This window comes from Hippocampus comes, unplaced genomic scaffold (assembly GCF_001891065.2).
Source record: "Hippocampus comes isolate QL1 unplaced genomic scaffold, H_comes_QL1_v1.1 scaffold123, whole genome shotgun sequence".
Classification (NCBI taxonomy): domain Eukaryota; kingdom Metazoa; phylum Chordata; class Actinopteri; order Syngnathiformes; family Syngnathidae; genus Hippocampus; species Hippocampus comes.
The window spans coordinates 2117307-2131933 of record NW_017804997.1 but is presented as its reverse complement, the minus strand read 5'-3'; the positions used below and the strand labels follow the sequence as shown (position 1 = coordinate 2131933).

Genomic DNA, 14627 nt, shown 5'->3' with positions numbered 1-14627 from the left:
CCTGCCGGGCGGACGACGAGGCGCGGGGCCTGGCAGCGCCTCCTTCCGCAACTTATGTCTCACCTGTCAGAGAGAGAGTCATTTCTTTAATTTCTTTAATACACAATTTCCAACAAAAAATATGGAGATGAATTGCTCCCAGTTATGTTCCATTTGTGTTCCCCAGGTGCTACATGAGTCGCTGACTAATAACTTGACCAATAACTAATAATTTCATACCTTATCATTGACGGTGGGACAAAGCTGAATGACAGTGAAACGGTAAGCCACCACCGGCAGACTACAGAGGAGCGTTGTCAAGAGTATAATCAGCCACACATTAGGCTGGTTCAGAGAGTTCCTCGCTGTACCTGCAGCCCCAAACCAATTGGTAAAAATGTCACAACAGGATACAACCGTTTTTTTTTTGTTTGTTTGTTTTAAACTATGTACTACTTCTTATATTACCGGTATAACATGAAAATTAGCCTCGCGTGATTTCTGCAGTAAGCTGCAGCGACTTACCGATAAAGGGGAATGCGGAGGTGAAGATTAGGAACATGCCATTGCTGAACATGGTAAACGTGGTAGCAAAGTAGACTGCAAGGCTGCCCCACACAAAAAACTGGTTCACAGCTGTCCAGTAATGGGTGTCTAGACACAGCTGGGACATGTTGAAAGTACATATAAATTACATATTTATTCATGAACATATTCATTTGCACTGCGTATACTAAGACAGGGTTGACTATATGAGACTACAGTATTTATGATTGGTGTGCAACATTGGCTAAATGGAGTTAGATGAAAAATGATGAAAGGAAAAGCGTATTCCTTACCTGGATGCTGACCACGACAAGCAAACACGTCTGTGCCAGTAAAGCAAAGGACTGATAATCCGCAATGTCTTTGCCGTCGTCTCGGACTGTGTCATGCATCGCCGCCCATGGAATGAAGAAGAGGATGAGGGAGCTGTAGCAACTGTGCATCATGCAACGGACAAATAATTTCTTGTTGAAATAAGTGTTCAGAGGCCCAGGGGAGTAGAGCTGCGGATACTGGAAACTCCAGCGATCATTCACATCCTTTGAAAAAAACGAAAGGAGGAGAAGAGAAGCAACAAACTCTTACATCTGATCTTACTGTATTATGCAGACATACCTAATGTAGTGTCCTGTGATTGATGCGTACCTGGTCAAAAAGACTCATTCCTAGGACAGGGAGGGCTGTGTACACCAGGTTGTACATGGTGATGAACCACTCGTCATACACAGTCTATGAATTATAACAGCAAAAGGTCAACATTGATAATATTAGTATATAAACCAAAATCTGTGACCGGTAATCGCATTGTGGCACAGGGGTTAAAGTCATCAGATGAGCCTAGGAGCCTATTATGTTGGGGCTCCCTGAGTATGCCCCCTGCATCCCATTGCAAATTGGACCACGATAAAGACTTATAAGGGTGATTCAAAAGATTTCTGTGGATAATGAAGGATCAATGAAGCTTCATGAAGCACTTGCGATTATTTTTTGACCCCTCTAGATCGCATTCTTGGTTTCCATTGCACTAGATCTTATCTTTAAACCAAGTGCACCATCTCGAGAAATGGTCATGAAATACCAAGTGCTTCATGAAGCTTCATTTTCCCATCACTAGATAATACTACACAAAGGTGCTGTACCCCATCTGGACAGGCGGCACTGAGGCCTCACACCCAGGACTGGCAAAGAGATCACGGGTCAGTGCCCAGTGATCATGTTTTCACTCAGAGAATCTGGCAGAGTTCAGCCACTTGGGACCAACTCCCCTTGTTTTTAATAGCAGGAAAACTGGAGTATGGTGCTATTTAGTGGAGTGGTTGAGCGGAAGCTGACTTGGTGGTCTAGTTTTCTGTTGCCCACTCTATTGTACATCTTGGAGTCTCTTGGCATGGGATCTGGAAGGTATTCTTTGTGTGGGTGCCATGAACTTCTAGGACTTGTACAGTATGCCCACGTTTGCATAGTGGAGAGGCATGACATTTCTACAAATCTGCAATAATTTGAGTCCATTAACTGTATCGTACGGTCACAATACGGAAACGGCCATCATTTGTAGTGCACAACAAGAGTCATCAACTTAAAGCTCTTGAATGTCCCTCACCTGTGCAGAAAAGCCACAGAAGAAGGCGTACCAGAAATGTACGAAGGTGAAGGTGAAGTTCTTGTAGAAGAAGTACTGTAGAAACTTGCACATGCGCAGATATGACCAGCGCCCGTGCACCAGCAGCAGACGCTGCAAATAGCGGAACTGGGCAAAGGAGAAGTCACTGGACAGAACGGCCTGCATGCCCTCCTGACCACTGATGCCGACACCAATATGTGCAGCTGGAAGACAAAGAGCAATAAGGCCAAAAGGATGCTGAGCTTTTCTTAGCGCGGCTGTCAGTGAGTTTACTGACCCTTGATCATGCTGACGTCGTTGGCCCCATCCCCAATAGCCAAAGTGACCGCCTGTTTGTATTTTTTCACCAGTTCAACAACCTGGGCTTTCTGTAGTGGGGTGACCCTGCAGCAGATCACGGTTTGGCACATGCATGCCGTCCTTAATAGTTCCAATTCCAAGCCTTTCTCTAAGGCAAAGGCCTGAGGAGCAAGAGGAAGATGAGGCAAAGGAAGTCAAATCTTCCTTCTTTGTAAAATGTTTTTGGGATTTCACAAATATAAGGAGGGTGAATGCCCACTTACCAGACTGTGTCCATTTATAACAAGTGCATATTCCCCATCCACTTTGTCATCTTGAACAGTTTCGGTTCTTTGCAACCACAAGAGGCCTGAGCGAGCTTTGGTCACTTTTGGTTCTTTTGCTGCCGTCGGACACATTTTCTTTCTTGCACTTCTAAAAACAGAACAATGCAGAGATGGAGATATTGCTCTTTTGTGGAGCGCTTTTAGTTCATGATGACAGTGCTTGACTAAATATGTCATGCTCAATATAATATGCAGCAACTTGAGATTTTACATACTGAAGCTCCTCTTTGACTCCTTCTGCTGTATTTGCGGACACGGTGAAAACGTCCTTCATTTCCTCTCGCAGCATGTTGCAAGAATAGCCAATATTTTCTGCCGTCTCTGGCAGAAAGCAGAATTTGCGAACATGAATTTATGAAATCACACAAAAAAATAATAAATTGTTGTATGTGGCAGAAAATAACCTTGTTTATCTCCGGTCAAAACCCAGATTTTGATGTCAGCTTTGGCCAGCTGCTCTATTGTCTGAGGCACACCATCCTGCAACTTGTCTTCCACTGCCGTTGCTCCCAGAAGCTAAATCAAATGGTGTTAAACAAGTAAGAATATGTCTGTGAGACAGAAGTTTACCATTACTATCTAAAGAAGATTGTCTTAAAAGGAAGATGCCATGTAAAAGAACCGATTTGACCTCAGCTGCCTCTGTCATCATATGTCAGACAGCAGTCAAGGTTTTAAGCAAAGTCGTCAACCGGTGAACCGACCAACAAGTCTTTCTCAATCTCTTCATACAGCTCATGAAGTTTCTCGTCTCGTTCTCCGATGGTGGTGCTGGCCTCATGGTGGCGCCGCATCCACTCCTTCACATAGCTCTCGTCCAAGTCCTTGTAAGCCAGAACCAAAGTGCGGAGACCATCACCTGCGTATTCCTACAGTTGGGGTTGAAAAAAGCTATTACAACAATTGACTATCCATTTCGGAGAAAATAAACCTTACATTGAGGTGTCCGGTGGTGACACACTTGAGTGCGGTACAGCAGGTGTGCAGCCTCTCGTAGATGACGGTGTCTGCCCCTTTGCAGTAAAGAGTCAGCCTCCCTTCAGGGTTGCGCACTGGAAGTCACAGCGAGGAGGTGAAGTTCTCGATGAGTGATGCAGACACTCAGAATCAGACAATTCAATCTTCAACTAAACAAACTACCATGTTTTTGGAATGTGGGGAGGAACCTCTAAACCAGGGTGTCAAACATACGGCCCGCGGGCCGGAACCGGCCCCCAAGGAGATTCAATCTGGCCGGCAGGAAAATTTAAAAGTGAAAAAATGTATTAAAGACACAGAATGAATATTTTTAATAAAATGCAATTCATGGATTATCCGCTCGGGGCAGACCGTTTTGATCAGAGTAGAAGACAACATTGTTTTGATCAGAGAATAAAACAGCAGTCTCAATCTGTCCCTGAGACAGACCCAACACAGCAGATGCTATCAATGCGCCAATGCTTCTTTATACCAAAACAAAGGAAAGACATGATATTTTGGTTATTTACAGCAAAGTATGGTATAATGTTAATGGTCTGCCCCAGGATATTTTGGTTATTTATAGCAAAGTATGGTATAATGTTAATGGTCTGGCCCAGTTGACATCTACCGAGTCCGTATGTGGCCCACAATGTGAAATGAGTTTGACACCCCTGCTCTTAACTATGAGGCGGATATTCTCGAGTCCAAGTTAAAATTGAGTCCTATGAACTCTCCACAGAAAGAGGTCTCACCTATGACTGACATCCTCTTGCGCACGTTATTGAAATCTAAAACAGCCAAAAGTTCATAGATGACTAGCGTGCCCAATTCCTCCACTGTGACGGTCTCTGGGGTGCGTGAATGGAACACAAAGCCAAAGTTTCTTGCAGCGGTGACCAGAGCACCTTCATCCGGGGACTGAGCCTGGTAATGTAGCTCCCCTTGGAGGAGAGCGGATAGAACATCAAACATGGGTTTTAACAGTAGACCATGCAGTGAGGAAAAGTTGTCTGACCCTCTGTTTTTTCCTCGGGCATCACTGTGTGGCACAGAGCCAACAAACGGAAGAATTCTTGAGCCTCTGAGTTGCCATCCCTGACAGTGTCCACCAGATTGTGGTCGTGAAAAATGAACTTTGGATCGGCTTGCTGGTTCCACGTGAAATCGACCCTCGGTGTACTCTACAGGAAAAAAGACGAGTCTTTTCAAACTGAGATGTGCCGAACCTTGAAAAGGCAGGTTTGTCGGAAACTTGACTTGTATTACAGGGGTCCACAAGCACCAGGCCTTGGACTTGTACCAATACATGGCACATTTGCTTTGGGGCCCGCAAATGTGCCATGTATTGAGAGCCTCATGACGATCAGAGTGTGAAAGAAGTTTTATTTTGAATATTAGGTGCAAATCCCAGGTGGATTTGCACCTAATATTCTTTCTGTTTCTGTCAAAACACCCATCTCAGTTATGCCCGCAAGCTAGCAAAAACAAGAACCAAGCATTTTTTGAAATGGGGGTGGGGAAGGCCAAACAATTAGACAATATTGGCTTGACTGGCTTGTTGAAGAAGAAAAAAAACGCAGAGCTGCCTTTAATTACAACAACTACATTGTATTGTTCATCACTTGTTTTGACTTGGTTCTATATCGGTCCCGTAAAATATGGCTTGACATGAAACCACAACAGTGGTGCGAGTTTGCTGTTGTATTGAATTTGATTTGCGGGTGTACCAAATGATGCAATCCCTTCAAACCATCTCACCTCTGTTACTTCAGTGCTCTGTCCTGAAAAGTCCAAGAGCTCCCCTAAAACAATTGAACACCCACAACATCAATATTTGAGGGTATTCATTTACTGTATGTGTGTAGCTTCGAATATCCTGCTCACCATAACGTTTGCCATTGATCGAGCACTTATTGAATGTCATGATGTTCTGCGTCAGGGTACCGGTCTTGTCGCTGAAGATATATTTGATCTGACCCAGCTCTTCATTCAGAGTGGTGGTCCTCGCCTCAGCCGGAGTGTCACTCTTGGGGTAATACATCTTCCTGTCCCAGTCAATGTAAAAACTATTCACCAGACGGATGGCTTCCACGCTGAAAAGAAAAAGGGTCGTGTGATGCAAACTGACAGTGTCGTAATTAATCGGCGTCACGAAATACCTGACAAAGAGAGACATGGGCACCACCGTGTTCAGGAGAATCACATAAGACCAGAAGCAGAGGAATGATGAGAGAGGAGCATCGATGCCTGGTTCTGAAGGGAGGAACACAGTGAAAACGGAACCCTCGGACATCTCCCAAATGGCATGGCCAATGGCCAGAACGGAGCACATGGACAGCAGGAAAACAAAAATCTGATCGGTGAAAGAAAAGAGCTTATGAAGCGAAATCTGCCCACCAGGTCATTCATTGCGCTGGCCGACATAACTTTCCTGACTATAATTCAACTTTTTTTGCTTCTGACAAGTAAAGGCATGATTGGAACTCACACAAAGCACCAATATGTTCATGAGGTGATCAATGCTCGTCCTTTTGAATGTTGTCTTTCCACTGTTCTGTATCAACTTGGTGTCTGGACCTACAAAAGTCGAAACTCATGTTAAATTGATCTCATTGTGACACATGACACATGTTCAGAAAAATTGCAAAGTCAAAATTTGACCAAAATGTTCAAGGGAAAAATTAATTTGTGATCTTCATTTACCTCCAAAGATAACTAGTCCAAAGCACCACTCTGTATTTCTCAGAGTGCATCCACGCAGAAGCACTTTGTCATTGTCCAAAGAATATGTTTGTCCATTTACTGTGAGTGTCCCTCTAAAAATTTCCAGACGATTGTTTGGAGGTTCACATTTAATTTCTCCTGGGAAACAAATGGGGTTATGTTTGTGCACATATTTGGAAAAGTCAGAACATGACCAAAATTGCCCACTGAAGTTCTCACCGTTGAAGCTGGACAGTGCTTCAGTGTCGTCTCCCATCGCTCCAGTGACAGTCAGTGCCTGTTTCACCTTCAGATTGGTTTCACTGGGGGACCATGAGCACATTAGATTCCAATCATCCTTCTAATGATTAGACCCTCTAACATTATACTGGTGTTTGACAATGGCATGGTCCGCTGGGTGAGACTTCACCTCCGCCATAACCCTAACGATGGGAAGTAAATTACAATATGGATGGAAGGATGTTCCCAAAAAAAATTGTGCTAAGTATCCTGTGCTGTGGGGTTTTTTTTTTTTGCGTATTAGCATTAGCATTTCTTTGCTTCTCGATTAGATTCCTTGTGTCGTTTTTGTTTGTTTGGCATCTTTCCTCTTCTGTGGCTCCATCCATCAGCTTTTGTTATTAGTATCCTCCGAAATATTTATTCGCAGTAACCTTTGGTCGTTGCCGTTTTTCATTTTGTATTCAGGGGTTGCTTCTCACATTGCTGCTTTTATAAATTCTGTTTTATTGCTCTACATCGAGTCTGCTTTGGAGTCGACGATTTTGCATATTAGCCTCCTTGACACTAATGTATATATCCATCCATCCATCCATTTTCCGATCCGCTTCATCCTCACAAGGGTCGCGGGGGGACCTGGATCCCATCCCAGCCGTCTTCGGGCAGTAGGTGGGGGACACCCTGAACCGGTTGCCAACCAATTACAGAGCACACAGAGACGAACAACCATCCGTGCTCACACTCACACCTCGGGACAATTTAGAGTGTTCAGTCAGCCTACGATGCATGTTTTTGAAATGTGGGAGGAAACCGGAGAACCCGGAGAAAACCTACGCAGGCCCGGCCAGGGAACATGCAAACTCCACACAGGAAGGCCGGAGACGGGATCGAACCCACGACCTCTGCACTGTGAGCTCGACACGCTAACCACTGGCCCACCGGGCCGCCACTCGATATATTGTCTCTAATTATAATAATGTGTACATTGTTGAATATATGACATTTAATAAATTATGATCTTCAACTGATGTGTGCGCGCAGACACACACATGTAGACACAAACGGACAATAACCCTTACACAAATTCAAATTAATACGTATAGGACATACCCGTCTAATTCAGCCGTTTTAACATAAACCACATTGAGAGGCTCACTGCTGGAGAGTAAAAGAAGGTCTGCCTGGAAAACAAACATGCATCAAGAAAATAGCAGAACACCAAATAGGCCACTAAAAAAAGAATAAAAAGTGATTTTTGCGTTATCGTGTAATGCGGTGGCACTTACTGTGGCAAAGTGGTTATTTTCCAGTTTGACTATATCTCCAACGTGAACATTCATCCATTTTTCAGTTCTCAGTCTGACAAAATGAAAGCATCGGGACAATATTAAAGCAAGCACTTCACTCTAACAACTAAGTGTTCTAATTTCTCATGCAATATTCACAGAAGATTTGAAAAGAGCCAAATGACTCACTCTCCATCAACGAGGACGCTCACTTCACGGTTATTCACCTGGTTGTCACTTTTGTGTCTGTTCTGTTCATAAAATACGAGTCCAAACATAGAAGAGTATGATGTTGCTGTTTTCTTGCTTTAAAAAAAAAAATCGGTATGTTATAATCTGCTCACTATGTCATCGGAGGCATCTTTGACCGCCGTGATGGAGAGCACCAAAATTAGAAGAGCGGCTGTGGTAAACCAGGCGAGCGAGGAGATTTGTGGGATGAGCTGTCAAAAGACACGCACATGCAAACACACAAAATTAGAATCAAACGCAATCATTGCAACATCAGATGGCAAATATATGATGTATTTCAAAAGGGGGTATATTTTCATACAGTGTAGACTTAAAATAAATGGAATCTTAAAAACTGCATGGGACTTTTGAGGCCTGTCGTATCTTAAGCCCACATCAAGAGCTGTATTGCAGTATTAGAAGAGCAACTGAAAACAAATCTGAAGTCTACCTGAAGTGTAAAGAGGAAGAGGAAAAAGCAGTTAGCGAGCCTCCTGAACTGCTCGAAAAGGTTCAGCGGCAGAAAGGTGAAGATGTTGTATTTGGATGTCTTGATGGCATTATCCTGAAGAAGGAAGAAGTCAAATGTGAAAATAAACTAAAATAAAATAAGTGCATTGTGATTTCCTTTGTACTCACAGCATAACGGTAAGAAAGGTTGAACGCTCTGTCATTAGCTCGCAATCGTCTCTCCGCCTCTGTTGAGAAGAAAAATAGAAAAAAATATTTTTGGGGTAAAAACAACACAACTTGCAGAAACGTCACACAGTTAGGCCAAGAAGTATTTGGACAAGTAATTTGTATTATTTTTCCTCTTTTTTTTTTTAAATTAAATGTTCACCAATCATGCGATGAAAATTAAAGACATTCGGCTTTGATTTAACAGGATTGAATACCTCCATTTTTAAGGGCTGAATCATTTGGTAAATTGACATACTTGCAGATATAACCAGCATTTGGAATCTTTGAATGAAAATCATTTGCAGCCAAGTGACTGTCAGACGCCTCGAACGAGTGCACGTCACCGCATTGTCCAAACACTTTTGCAGCAAACTTTCACAAGCAAGAACATCATCAAACTATCGACTCACCTCGCTTGTTCTGCTGCCCACACATCTGACCGAAGCAGGACACTCCTGATCCCATCTTATCTCTGTTTTTCTGAATGAAATATGCAGAGGAACATGATTATTGTCGTTGTACTGGTCACCAATCCAGAACTCTGTAAACTTGGGTTATTCCTGATACTCTTCACAACCAACTGACAATTCAACACGCACACATACACACACAAAAAAAAAAAAGACAACAAGAGCATGCGATGGACTTGCAACTATTACTTGACAATGTAATGGATGCCTTACTAATGTTGTGCCACTCCCTGCTCAAGCCTTTGAACCAAAGTTAAATCTTTGACTCAAGATATGTAGCCAGAAAGATAATGTTGCTGATAAGACTGCAGGCTTTTGCCAGGCTTTCTTGTTTTTTTTTCCCCTGTGCAATACTTAGTGAAGCACCCAATGAGTTGATAATACCGATTTTGTTAAATATTTTTGGATGATGATATTGAGGACATTTTATTTCCTATTTATAATTTAAACCAAAAATATAAAACGTTGCAAAGTCTACATTTGGATTCTGTTCTTGATTTCCAAAGAGATAAAATCACGTCACATTCAAAATTAAATCAGTGTCATTTCAGTACTTGCATGATGACTTATGGTACATGGACAAAAAAAAAAAAAAAAAAGGAAATAATTATAAAACAAAAAAAGAAAACATTGTGTGCACTCACTTTGGACTTTCAGACCCCAACCTGGTACAGAGTTGAGAACCAGGTGGTTCTGCTGGATGAAAGACGGACGGGCAGAATGGAAGAAGTGGTGAGATTGGAGGCACCTAGTCAAGAATTTTGGTTCAAAAATGAGGAGCTGGGATCCGAGTGAGCCTCTTGGTGCAGAGCGCGTGTAAACAATGAGGCAATCTTTGGACCGGGATGGTGACACAGCACGGGCAGTAAAACAACATTTGCGATGAATGGCCATGGTTAATTAAAAGCAACAAACTGGTCTTGGCAGGTTGACACTTCGGGTGAGTGTGCACGCTTACAATAAAACGTATCTGTCCCATTACTGTTATCAGCATCATTAAAATATAATTTTATTTCTCTGGCAATCGAGAAACGTTTCAAATTGTCTTTTATGAGAGATGTACACCGGATAGATTAAGAGTTGGATTGACGTTGTTGATGATTTGTTGTTTCTTTGAATTTAATTAACCCGGAATAGGTCGGGATTCTGCGCTGGAGAGTTTTGACATGTTGCATATTCCGAAAAAAGCACATAGTATAAAATTGTGATGAATCATCATTCTTGTTGGAAAAATCAGGGACTCGTTTCAAGAGACACGTACTTTATACAAAATGAATTGGGATGTTTCAATGGCAACAAAGTGACAAAATCTCCCACATTCAATTCATAAACTGGACTGTACATATTAAATCTTGCAGTCACACAAAGGAGTGGCAAAACATAACACATTCAGAAAAACAACATTTTCAAAAATGGCACAAGGAGCATGTACAGTGTATTACATAAAAGATTTAATCTATTTCCTTTCTATGGGTCATCGTTAAAAATTGAGGCGCCTCAACGTTGAGGTTGCCATATTGTAAAAACATACTTCATTACGACTGCCATTTTAAAAATGTCTTGATGGCACACATGGATTAGTGTTAGCATCAAACTAAAAATCTCTGACACTCATTGTTTCCAGATAATTAAAAAGACAACACGCGCGCGCGCCACACACACAACACCATTAAGAGACTGAAACATATGTAGCTATAGCATTTAGAGAAACAATAAAAGGTAAAAAAAAAAAGAAAAAGAAAAGAGAGGAATATCACTTGGAACTTGGGAATGGGCTAAGAGGTAGAAAACCTCACAGCGGAGAAGCAAAAGAAAACGCATGGTGCAAAATATCGACAACAATGTTCAATCACAGTAAGGCAACTGAAGAAAGCATGAGCAGAACAAAACAAGAAATCGGGTTGGCCGATGAACTTAAGCGGAAACCTATATGGACTCTTCACATTTTTTTGTAAACCTGGAAGCTTTCCAACGGGTTTTCCTTGATTTGATAGTGTCTGAAAACGGTGGACTGTGAAAGTTAAAGACTATGTCTCCCAAATATTTCCTGTATGGAAGCATTATCGTTTATTGTTTACACACTCCGGCTCTTCGTAATTCATCACCAGTCTACATGTAAACCATCAGTTCGTAAACACTTCAAAATCAACTCAGAAGTTTTTTTTTTTTCTGCTGAGTATCAATTACACACACACACACACATACACACACACACACACACACACACACACACACACACACACGATAAATAACTTGTAACAACACAGCAGCAGCAAAAACTGTGCAAAAATCATGAACATATCCTTAGGAACATGGACACATAAAAAATAAATAGTTAAAAAAAAATAAATAAAACGTCTTTCCAAGCGTGACTTCACTTTGCATATCTATACGAGGAGTTTAAAAAAAAAATCATTTCAGTGTTTATATACTTTCAGTCGACTACTGATGAGATTGTTGTGTACTGAAGGGAACCAATGATCTTTCACGTTGTGGTCTGAACACTTCCAAATGGCACAAGGCACCTATTCAAGTCACCCAGTGGTAAAATGAGCTTTTCTTCAAATTTGATCACCTTTGACACCGTCTGAGGATGAAACTGATTGTCATCTTCATGTTACTCAAAAGCACCAGCGTGGACTTTTGAGCATTTCAAATGACTTCATTTGACACATTCACAGTTTTGGACTTGGAGTGTAAGGCATCAAAATTGGTGGCCAAAGCAGGCGGAGGCCTGGGTGTTTTTTTTTTTGGACATCACTGTGGAGATGGGAGTCCTTGAGAATATGGTGTGCACAAACAGCTAATGAGAGACATTAAAAATTTTAAAAAAGGCTGATTAAATTAAATGAAACATTTGAGGATGAGGAACACAAAGTGTGTTTGTGTGCCTTCCCAATGGGAAAGCGTACAAGTGTTCTTGCTAAGGTGCCACCAAACAGTCAATGACGTTGACGGTTGAGTAAAGTCTATTAAGGGGAGATTCAGTTCATTTGCCCTCTTCAGCTGATCTGGTTTCCGACTTGAGGCGCACAAATTCCTTGGCCACGTCATCGTTGGAGCGCTGCGACAAGATCCTCATGGCGGTGAGGCCTGTGTCGTCCATGTGGATGCACTGAGCCAGTGGGCACCAGCAGGCACAGTTGCCCTTCTCCATGATGTCTCTTAACTGGATCACCGATAAGCCCACCACCCGGTCGGCTCGGCCGAAGCAGTAGTCCTTGACGCACACTTGCAGCTCGTAGCACTCAAAACCATCCTGGTTTCCGAGGATGCTGTGGAGGGGACGAATGGGGGGGGGGGGGGGGGGGGGGATGCATTTATGCCTTGGGGCAAGTAACACGATTCCATTTTTTTTTGCCTTTTATTCATTCGCTGTCATTCCTTTCTTTATTAACCCTTTGAAGTACAGCGGTTACTACAGTGGACAGCTTATCATGCATGAAAGGGTTCAAAAGCTACAAGAACAAGAACCATGGTTCTACTCACAAGTAGAAGATCTCGTTGAACTTGGGAGACCAGCTGTTGTTCTTGGATTTGGTCTGGAATTTACGTTTCTTGTCACTGAGGTGCGGTCCGATCATGGTGAGCTCCACAAAGGGCCGGAACATTCCAGGGGTCTGCCACTTCAAATCAGTGGCTGCCACAACTGCAAACGAAGGCAAAAAAACCCCAAAACAAAACAAGTGAGCATTGACAGTTGATGGGCCAAAACCTTTTTTGTCTTTTTGAAATGCCATATGCCATTTAATGCCATCTGGTCAGTGAGTGCTCTGTGACCTTTGGCGGAAACTTTGCGTTCTCCACTTTTAGGATGAGTGTGGAGCTCAACCTGGACGGACACTTCTCCAATCGGGTTGGACACACCTGAACCTATTTGAATGCAAACACACATGGCGTATTAATGACTTTGCCCATTGAAAAAAACAAAAAAACAAAAGGATTTGAACTAGAGTCAGGATAAGATGTGGATGCTTTTTGAGGTTGTGTTAGTGGTCAAGCTACTCTCGTGGCACCTAATGACAACAAATGCATCATGACAGAAAGATGGGGGGGGCGGGGTGAGAGAGGTCACATGCTTTATGGCGATGAAACCTACCCCTGCTGGGCTGTATTTTTTCATTGGGAGTTAACCTAATACCCTTTCCATTGTGCACTAGCACATACGCAGCACAGGGAAATAAAGAGAAGACAGCAAAAAGAGTCAAGTGTGGGGAAACAGCTTTTAGAAAATGCCGACCAAATATAGACGTCATAGCATGTCTAAAGGTTAATTCGGGGGAAATCTTACTTCCAATAGCTCACCTTGTGCATGTTGACTGGTCACAAATGTCTTGATGAGTGTGTCCGTGGTCTGAGTGTAGAGGGACAGGGTGTGACGAAGTGAGGACAGCTCAGCACTCTTCTCCAGGAAGGCCTTCTTCAGACCATTCCCTCCTGCGTGGAAGTATTGCTGCAAAAAAAAAACAAAAACAAAAAGCGACCGTCAACGCTTATTTCCCCATGTTGTTGTTTGGTATGAACTGATACTGATGATGTCTGCAGGGGGCCATGTCACTATGTGGAGCGCACAGACATGGCAATGGGTTCTAATCAAAAGCACAGAGAAATAAATGCTTTCATTACGACTGCTTTTATTGATTCATTGATTGATACCAGGGATGGGCAACGTAAATGCTGAAAGGGTCTGCAATTTTCATTATCGCCACTAGAGGGCAATTTAGGATCACAAATTTCCGAACCAGATGAATGGGGGGAAAAAAATGGGCAAAATATGTGCGAAAACCCGTGTATAATTGAGACCCAATGAAATGCATTGGAAAAAAAAACCTGACCTTAATCGTGTCCAGTGCAACATCCATCACGGCACACTGCCTCGGAGACAGGCTCTTTGCCTCCCCCGCCATATGATCCTATAGAAAAAGGCCAGTCAGACTAGTCTAAAAACAAAAAAAAGTCATCACATTGAGTCAGTATATCAGGAGGAGCCTTACTTTGAGTTTGGAAAGTTGACCGAGCTCTTTTGCAGCTGAGAGTATCTGCGCACCCTGAAAAATATGCGCGAGATGCATTTTCTTGTCAACCGCAACTCAAATAAATCAGCATAATAACGCATTCTAACCAAATGCAAATCATACACTTACAAAGGTGTCATTGCCCTGGGGCAGGACAATAGTCTTCTCCAGATTGGTCATCACAATCCTCCACAGTTCCTTGAGCACGCGTTTCAAAACAGTCTTCTCGCAAATGGTAGCAAACAGCGTCAACCTGCAGAATCGAGGCC

The 14627-nt window shown here is 42.6% G+C and overlaps 2 protein-coding genes across 4 annotated transcripts in view; both read right to left on the bottom strand.

The window, feature by feature from the left end:
- LOC109530125 (phospholipid-transporting ATPase ID-like) overlaps positions 1–10246 on the bottom strand; it is a 17672-nt gene extending 7426 nt beyond the window's left edge. The window contains exons 1-28 of the mRNA XM_019893707.1: positions 9988–10246; positions 9284–9345; positions 8832–8890; positions 8644–8757; positions 8306–8404; positions 8151–8212; positions 7962–8034; positions 7786–7856; positions 6676–6758; positions 6436–6594; positions 6221–6309; positions 5892–6085; positions 5617–5825; positions 5491–5534; positions 4748–4913; positions 4485–4673; positions 3709–3824; positions 3477–3641; positions 3177–3288; positions 2988–3093; positions 2710–2860; positions 2424–2607; positions 2126–2349; positions 1171–1254; positions 819–1064; positions 505–643; positions 220–350; positions 6–63 (exon numbers count right to left, since the gene is read on the bottom strand). Of these exons, the coding sequence (XP_019749266.1) occupies positions 6–63; positions 220–350; positions 505–643; positions 819–1064; positions 1171–1254; positions 2126–2349; positions 2424–2607; positions 2710–2860; positions 2988–3093; positions 3177–3288; positions 3477–3641; positions 3709–3824; positions 4485–4673; positions 4748–4913; positions 5491–5534; positions 5617–5825; positions 5892–6085; positions 6221–6309; positions 6436–6594; positions 6676–6758; positions 7786–7856; positions 7962–8034; positions 8151–8212; positions 8306–8404; positions 8644–8757; positions 8832–8890; positions 9284–9338 (3382 nt within the window). The 5' untranslated portion in view covers positions 9339–9345; positions 9988–10246. The remainder of the gene's footprint in view (positions 1–5; positions 64–219; positions 351–504; positions 644–818; positions 1065–1170; positions 1255–2125; positions 2350–2423; positions 2608–2709; positions 2861–2987; positions 3094–3176; positions 3289–3476; positions 3642–3708; positions 3825–4484; positions 4674–4747; positions 4914–5490; positions 5535–5616; positions 5826–5891; positions 6086–6220; positions 6310–6435; positions 6595–6675; positions 6759–7785; positions 7857–7961; positions 8035–8150; positions 8213–8305; positions 8405–8643; positions 8758–8831; positions 8891–9283; positions 9346–9987) is intronic.
- Positions 10247–10587: 341 nt separating this feature from the next.
- unc13bb (unc-13 homolog Bb (C. elegans)) overlaps positions 10588–14627 on the bottom strand; it is a 51669-nt gene continuing 47629 nt past the window's right edge. For all 3 annotated transcript variants that reach the window (XM_019893753.1, XM_019893736.1, XM_019893744.1), the window contains 7 exons: positions 14488–14611; positions 14338–14391; positions 14179–14256; positions 13649–13796; positions 13124–13216; positions 12833–12992; positions 10588–12618 (listed from right to left, as the gene is read on the bottom strand). In XM_019893753.1, the coding sequence (XP_019749312.1) occupies positions 12333–12618; positions 12833–12992; positions 13124–13216; positions 13649–13796; positions 14179–14256; positions 14338–14391; positions 14488–14611 (943 nt within the window). In that variant the 3' untranslated portion in view covers positions 10588–12332. The remainder of the gene's footprint in view (positions 12619–12832; positions 12993–13123; positions 13217–13648; positions 13797–14178; positions 14257–14337; positions 14392–14487; positions 14612–14627) is intronic.